The sequence below is a fragment of the Triplophysa rosa genome, linkage group LG18 (assembly GCF_024868665.1).
Source record: "Triplophysa rosa linkage group LG18, Trosa_1v2, whole genome shotgun sequence".
Lineage (NCBI taxonomy): Eukaryota > Metazoa > Chordata > Actinopteri > Cypriniformes > Nemacheilidae > Triplophysa > Triplophysa rosa.
The window spans coordinates 15234950-15243087 of record NC_079907.1 but is presented as its reverse complement, the minus strand read 5'-3'; the positions used below and the strand labels follow the sequence as shown (position 1 = coordinate 15243087).

Genomic DNA, 8138 nt, shown 5'->3' with positions numbered 1-8138 from the left:
CTTTTATCTGAAAAATATTCCCACAATAGCAAGCACATGACAAAAGCACATAGCTTAATGATTTAATGAAAGAAAACACTTATTGATTATATTGATATTTAAATCATACTTTTATCTGAAAAATATTCCCACAATCTAAACCGTAAAAGTTCCCCCTTTTGGCCGGACTGCATTTCTCCATGTCGCAAAATCTAGGGGCGAGGCCGTCTACACCCACGAATTTAGAGGGGCGTGATATGTAAATTACGATTGATTTCAGCCGCCGCATTTGTCAAGGTACGATCATTCGTACAATGAGATTGGCGGGATACGAATGTTTGATGAATCACACGTGAACCCTGTCGTAATATGATTTCTGCGCACTGATCTGCGCTCATTTCCACGCTAGATTGATAAATGAGGCCCTTTTCTTTTTAACCTTTCATTGGCTAAATATTTGTAAAACATGCAGACAGACGTAAAGAGTGACCAATAGTATTCATTTAATGAAAGAAAGAAAAAAACACCACCACTTCAGAGTTGAAAGGCAAAAGGCAATGTGCTCTGCACATGGTTGAGCTCATCTGTGCACGTGCCTGCTGGTAGTCATCGGGGTCCTTGATTGTACAACAAATACAATCACACGCTATATTATCAGATAGTTGATTTCAATACATCACACAAAGACTACAAGATTTGAGTAGTAGGCCTAGATACTTATGTGTTATTGAGAGTAAATTTGATATATATTAACCTAAATGCTTAAACATGCAGTTTTGACAGACAAGTTTCTTTACCCTATTTGGTACTAAAAGGTTTTTATTATAATCATGTTGCCAATTCGATCAGGTGTCATGCGGACTTAAATTCATCAGATTAATGGATCCTTTCTTCCTTTAATGTTTGGTCATGTATAAAAGATCTGTCAGGAAATTAGGCTTGTGGCGGTGATACATTTTTATGTTGCGGTAATTGATGAAACATTTATTACGGTAGTCGGTATTATGACGGTGATTAAATGCATTACAAAAATAGGTCGAAAACATAAGAAAACTTCAGTGTTATAATGTCAACAACAAGTTTAATAACTTTTTCAATTATCAACCAATAATAAGAAATAAATGGAAAGTAAAGCTTACTGATAATTTGTCAGGTGTTTAAAATCACCATCATGTTGTGCTTTGATTCACTGATTTCATCTCATTTGAGTGCTGTGCTGTTGATCATGAAAGAACACTATAAGATCAGGGAGTTTGAGAACATTTTGATATCTAGAAACATTTGTGAAAACAGGAAGCAAATAAAAACTTAATCTACAGCATAACTGCAACACACAGACATCAAGAATCAGTGTATGAACCTCAACAATGGTGACAATCACCAAACGAAAATGTTATACTGCAATGCATACTGGGTAACATCATAGTACAAAACTCATTCATGATTCCCAGCATGCATTGCGGCTTATCTGTTTATCTGAATTAGTCTGTTGATTTTCACCATTGTTGAGGTTCATAGTAAATCTAAGGTATTACTTTCTACAGTGCAAGCGTCAGGATCTGAAATAAACTTCTGTCCCAAATTGTATACAAAATGATTCATTCCATACATTTAAAGCATGTTAATATGGAAATATTTAACCACAAATATGTCCACTGTTCTCATTTTTCTTTCTTTTCCTGAATTGTTTAGAAACATTTATTTGTTATAACATTTTTAATAAATAAATATAACATTTATTTATTTATTTATATTCATGCTATTTGATTATTGTATATTCGTTTATTTTAAATTGAAAGTTAACAATAAAGTTTCTTATTTACACAAGATTTCTTTAAAGTGAACAATGCGCTTATAGAATACTCCTTAAATTCCAGCATACAAAATATTTTCAATGTCGTGAACTAAAATAGTTTTTTGTTTTCAATGATTTTAAAAGAATATAAACATATCAAACAACATGATGATAAATAAACTAAATACAAATATTACTCAAAATAATATTTTGTTATGATTTGGCTTCGTTTTCTTTTTGCGAGTCGTCCACCAAGTCCTTAAAGCCAAGTTTTTCGAGGGGTTCCTTAGCCATTAATTGTCTGTGAAATGAAAGAAAGGAATTAATTGCTGATATATTTAACTTAAATCTTAGGTCAGGTCAGAAAAGATCAGGAAAACTCACCTGTCCATCCTGCACTCTAAGTATTCCTTTGACTCTTCCCGGCAGCGTGAATTGTCAAACCGGTTGTTTTTAAGGCATCTCATATATGTCTCTTTAAATGTCTTACATTCACCTGTGTATACACAAAATATCATTGAAGAGGTTGAACAACATGAAGATGTTTTCACTAATGTTAGTAAATCTTGGGTGTTCACCGTCTTACCAAAATGATCTAAAGGAAACGATCCTTTATCGGGTGCACGTGGACGGAACGACTTGGTTCCGAAATTCATCGCCGTTGACATTTTGTCCTAATATTTGGTCTCAGTACTACATTTCCTTGTGAAAGAGAACGTAGACGCACGTGTGAAGCTATAAATGATGCTTCAAAACGAGTTTTCTTCCTGTTTAGGATGACTAGAATTTCAAAATAAAAGTTTCTTCCCTAAGAACGCTTGAAACAGAAACGCATTTTTGTTATCCTGGAGAAAGTCTTCGTGACTATTGTGTGACTATGTTTGACTATATTTGAAGAGTTTGGTTCTGAAATGAGATAACATATGTTTTTTATTATGTTATCATGTTTTTAGTGTGTTAGTTAGCTATATTTTTTAGTTATTATGGCTTAAATCAAAACAAACCAACTGCAGATTGATTTATATTAATTGAAATGCACATTTAAAAAACATGATTTTTGAAAAAAATGTAAAAACGGAGTAATCTTGTTTTGGAACCAAACTCTTCATTTTGGTTTATAGTTACTACAGTGTTCATATAGTTAACGAATTTTTTTTTTTTCGAAAAATGTTAGAAACGTAAAAAGAAAACCTCAAGGTAATTAAATATTTGAATTAAAGCTATATTAAGAAATAAATAATTAAATATTTACTGGAGTAAAAGTTTTTTTTGCGATTTATTTACATTTTGACAATATTGTACAATACTGTGGAATGATGAACTGTTTAGCATGTCTGTACTATACTACTTAAACCATTTTAAATGTATTCAACTTAAAATACTACAGTAAGATCACAAAGCAAAGGCATAATTATAATCAATATATCAGATACTGTGTTCATAAGAATATTTTTATTAATATATACAATAATTTACAAACATTTTCTATTTACACAGCACATAATATATTAAACAAGTCTTCATTGTTTAGGAGCTTGACAAGCCCAGCTTGTGGATTCTGGGTGATATACAAATTCTCTCCTACAAAAGAAAAAAGTTGATGTTAATGTAAGATAAACTTAGTTGATACTTTCTTACTTTCTTTTACTTTATAACATTTTTTTTGTTGGTATACAAGTACCATGTTCTTCAATATATGCAACAACGCGTATGTAATGACACTTACTCTCTTTTCATCGGTTCTCCGTGACCACGGCACAGCAGTCCTTCATCACACGGGCAGATCTGGTTGATGCTAAATGCCAATCCACCATCAGGCACGAAGCAGCTCTCACCCAAGACTAGTCTCTGCTTACACACTCTTTCACCGTGATGACGAGCACAGCACATAGATTCACCACATTCTCTGTCGAGTTTACACCGAGCCCCTGAAGGAGACAGAGGGGTTGAAATATTTACACACTGCTTTGCAATTTCAGTCGTGTTATTCAATCCCTTGAGAAATCTGGAGTCTGTAATTAGTTTCTTACCTTCCTGACCATCTGGAATGCTTCTGATGCACCTGCCAAACATGCAGCTGAGCCCGCGTACACATTGAGCATCCCGTCTGCAGTATTGCCCCTCCTGCCTCAGAGGCACACACAGGCCAAAATGACGGTCGCAAGAAAAGCCCTTACCACAGGCACGGTCATGCTCACATGTTACCTAAAAAGGAAGAAAAGATACAGGGTGTTATAGGAATTTGATCTAAAAAAAAATGAACAGACATTACTTTTGCTTTGCAGCTGATGAAGAATAAATTTAATAAACAGAAATCATATGATGTCATTTATGATTTTTACATTTCCAAACAAATAAAATGAACCATGATTGTTATTTTAACTTTATGTTAGATGAACTGATTATAACCAAAATTCTTGATCAGACATGCTCTATGAAAAATGTATTATTTTTTGTTATACTGTGATAAAACAGATGGTTAAAGTTTTCAAATACAATTTGCAAACTAACTTTGTTTTTAATGTGAGATGTTTAAAGCTCTCATGAAAACTCACCATGTCTCCTTTAGGGTTGTTTGGAAGAATTTCAGCCTCCCTGTCTCTGGGACCCACGGGTCCATCCTCAGATGCACTATAGGGTATAGACAACATCCAGGCCCAGATCCTCGCCTGAACAGCATGTGCACATATACAAACACACAGGACCTGCAGCATCCACATCTTTGTGTTCATCTTTAAAAAAATCAAATTTGTACAAAGGTAAAAAAAAGACAGATGTGCAAAAGAAAGTAAAGCCTTAAGGTTATTGCTCTTTGGAGATCCCAGTTTTTGTTGATGTTCTCTCTTGGACTCCCTACACACATGATGCTCTCTCACCACACTGGCTTATATATATACAGCCTCGGCCACTCTCTCTCCTGCGGTTCTGTTTGTGTTAGCCCAGGAGACAAATAGTAGCTGATGGATTAGTTGAATTGCTTGTACCTGCCACCCCCTCCCACATACACAGACAACGGTGGCAAAGTTGTCAACAACAGAAGTGAAAAGCGTAGCAGGGGCGGGGTTATCAGTGCTAATAGGATGACAACAAACCAGCCCTAACAATAGGCCAAGACAAGAATCTCACCTCGATTCAGGCTAACGCAGAAAAGAAAGATCTGGACAAAAGCAAATAAATGATAGACAAGTGGACCATGTAGGGCTGCCGTTGTTGTTGATCTCACCCTCCCGTCACTGGACAAACAGTCTCCCATTTACACCATCAGTAGAGCCCCCGTAGGCCCCACCGCCCCATGCTGAGAATAATTTGCAGAGGTGCGCTGCACAGACGACCCTGTTGATCCCATTAAGTGGAATTATCATCAGCGATCGACTGCCACCGGGAGCCCAAATTTTGTAAAATTGTAAAATGCAATCGATGTTTCATTATCATTTTGCCAATAAAATGGAATATATTACCAATGGAATGATGGCATGTAGTCAGTTATGTTCAAAAGCATCTGTACAATAAATGTAACTGTTAATAATTTAATACAAAGAACCAGAATTACAATAGCAGTGAACAGCTGTTTTTATTTAGCAATTTTAGTCTAAGGGTCATTATTTTTTTTCCAAACGTTCAAATTAAATGTGTAAAGTTACATATTGTTGCTGTCCTTCCAAAACCTTCCAAGGTTCAAATTTGGTGATTTTTATTTGTTGTTATAAATCATTATTATTAGTCACCTTTAATGTTTGTCACTGGGTTTTGCAAAAACCCAACCATTAAAAAGTATAAAAATGTGTCTGTCAACTTTGAAAACACATTATTTAATCATTTTAAAAGTACAGTGTTTTTTCCATTTCCTGAGACACAAGTTTTCGGAGGACATACAAGGTTATGTGTTATGTTTTTGGAATGTACAAATATTTGTGGTAATTCAATATCAAATATCTTTTTAATTTATCCCTTTTATCCAAAGCATTCAGCGTCAGTGTAGTATTTTGTTATTTTGTTAGCTTAAAAGTAATTCACAAGAGTAATAGCTGCACTTTAATGGCTGCAAAATAAAAGTGCAATCGTTTCCATTTCTTTCCTTTATAATTCACTTACATTTTAATCACTTAATTTCTTTCTAAAAAGTTATCATGCCCTGATCTGCAGTTGTCAGACATGTATGACTAAAACGACCATACAATTCCACTGAGGTCATTACTGTGAAATCGGTGGATTTATCAGCTGTAAGGGTCTGTTTGCGTGTGTGAATGTGTGCGTTCACTGTGAAAAGAAGATGGATTTGGCAGCTCGTCTCCATAATGTTTTCATTATTTTTTCCTGTCCGCACTCATGAATACCAATAATATGACTAAAATCTTTATACATTGCTTTTTTACAAATGACCCTGGTATTCATTTGCCAGGCTCTATGCCATAAACCAAATCTAAATGAATCTGCCACTTGGACCTCTGTTGATCCAATTTGTTCTCACACAGCTGGATTCATGCTGTGTTAGATCATTCTTGTATTGTAAAGTAAACACTCGAGCACATACTTATACAACACGCAAAATGAGAGACATTATAAGCATGCTGTGAACATATCCTTGTCCTGTTCAAGGCGACGGGTCGTAACTGGCATCAGGCCGTCAGCTCATTTCTGTCTGCGAGCTGTTTAGCCGCTGTGAATGGATAACATCTCCTTATCCCTGCGTGGCTGGATCATTGTGCTGGGCTGTGAAAGTGTATTGTGTATCTTCTCTCCTTGTGTACGCAGCTCTTGTCTGGCCTGACACCATTGTCTGCCACCCTCCCACCTCATTAAGAATCAATTAAACGCCTTTAACGATTAATGATGGCAGAGCTGATAATGAGAGGCAGACAATGTTTTGGGTCTGTGTGTTAGAGAGTCTGTCTGTATGCTTGCTTCAGGCCGCAAGTGAACAAATGTGCAACAGTCTAGACTTTTTTTATTTATTAATTCTGTGACTTTGACAATTATGTTGTTGTAAAGCGTATTTTAATAGCATTCATTGCCAACGTAGTCGTGTAGTTAGCAACTTTTCAAACTGCCCCAGCAACATAATGACATCATGACATCATTTAGCAACTTTTAGCAACAAATCGAACTGGCTTTAGCAATTTCTTCTAAAAATCGTTTGGCAGGAGTAATTGGTTTATTTATTATGGTTTTATTTATTATTTTTCTTGGGTATCATAGATGTAACTAACTGTCAACGCTCACAATGTGAAACAATGCATAGATGTATATACATAGATGCCCCAGCAGCTGTTTCTATGGGTCGCTAAACATAATTCACCCACCATATTGGAACAGTCCGAGGTGGTCTATGAATATTTGAGAGCAACCTGACTGTGCATATGCAATCATAGTTATATACATGTATAAATGTCAAATTTTGTTATATAGACCCAAGCATTTTAATGGCTAAACTAACACAATACAACAAGACGAAGAAATGACCAAACACAACATTAAAAACATTTTTTAAAATTAGTTTTCTTGGAAAATGACTATTCGGTTCGCTAGACAAAATCCTTATTCATCAGCTGGTGTCGTGTACTGTAGAGCCTTTTGGAGCTACGATGAAACTGATATTTGGACCATAACCAACAGCCCCCGTTGAAGTTCATTATATAGATAAGACATGTATGACATGTGGGTTAGTGAATTATCATGAAATTTTAATTTTATAGTGAACTACACCTTTAAGTAAATAAATATAAAACACAACATATTATCACCTGTGAAAGGTTATATACAGTATACTGTCCTATTAATCTAAGTGGTGTTCACAACCAGAGGCTGTGCAATTTGTTCCTGCACAAAAGGTGGACACGTCACACGAAAAGTATCTGGAGCTGTCAAATGTTGCATGTATGTATACATCTGAAAATAGTCTAGTTAAATTGTTTGGGCCCCTTTAACAACTCTGAGTCAACTGCTCAAAAGTGAAGTTTTTATTTTTCTCAGCTGAGCATATTTCTCAAGAGTGACATGCACTTCCTGAATAAACAGATGTGAGCAGAGGCCGAGAACATCAGGGAGCTTGATCTATAACAGATTGTTTTTATTTCCATGGGCCGATATTGAGGTCAAACCATGTGAATCCGAATAAAGGAGAAATACGGGTTGTGTGTTGTAAGCCTGTGCTTGTACATTGAGACATGCAGGGGTTTAATCATTCAAATAAAACAGCAGTTATTGCTTCATTTGCAACTTACGAAAACTCTCAGTTTAGCTGTTGTAAAACACCGGGGTTCCATTAGCTGGACAATCAGGACAATGTGTATATTGCATGTTTGTTTCCAGGGCTGTTGGTGTATGCAAATTAGCATAAGTGTGGCTACACGTAATGATGAATGCA

The 8138-nt window shown here is 35.6% G+C and overlaps 2 protein-coding genes across 2 annotated transcripts; both read right to left on the bottom strand.

The window, feature by feature from the left end:
• Nucleotides 1-482: 482 nt before the first annotated feature.
• On the bottom strand, nt 483-2520 carry LOC130569264 (cytochrome c oxidase assembly protein COX19). The gene is made up of 3 exons (XM_057358797.1): nt 2361-2520; nt 2159-2270; nt 483-2075 (listed from the first exon to the last, which is right to left on the bottom strand). Exons 1-3 carry the CDS (start codon nt 2440-2442, stop codon nt 1988-1990), a joined length of 282 nt encoding a protein of 93 aa, XP_057214780.1. The 5' UTR covers nt 2443-2520; the 3' UTR covers nt 483-1987.
• A 746-nt stretch (nt 2521-3266) lies between these two features.
• On the bottom strand, nt 3267-5027 carry LOC130569546 (dickkopf-related protein 3-like). Its single transcript, XM_057359251.1, has 5 exons — nt 4998-5027; nt 4330-4443; nt 3805-3979; nt 3501-3702; nt 3267-3355 (listed from the first exon to the last, which is right to left on the bottom strand). Exons 1-5 carry the CDS (start codon nt 5025-5027, stop codon nt 3295-3297), a joined length of 582 nt encoding a protein of 193 aa, XP_057215234.1. The 3' UTR covers nt 3267-3294.
• Between the last annotated feature and the right edge of the window lie 3111 nt (nt 5028-8138).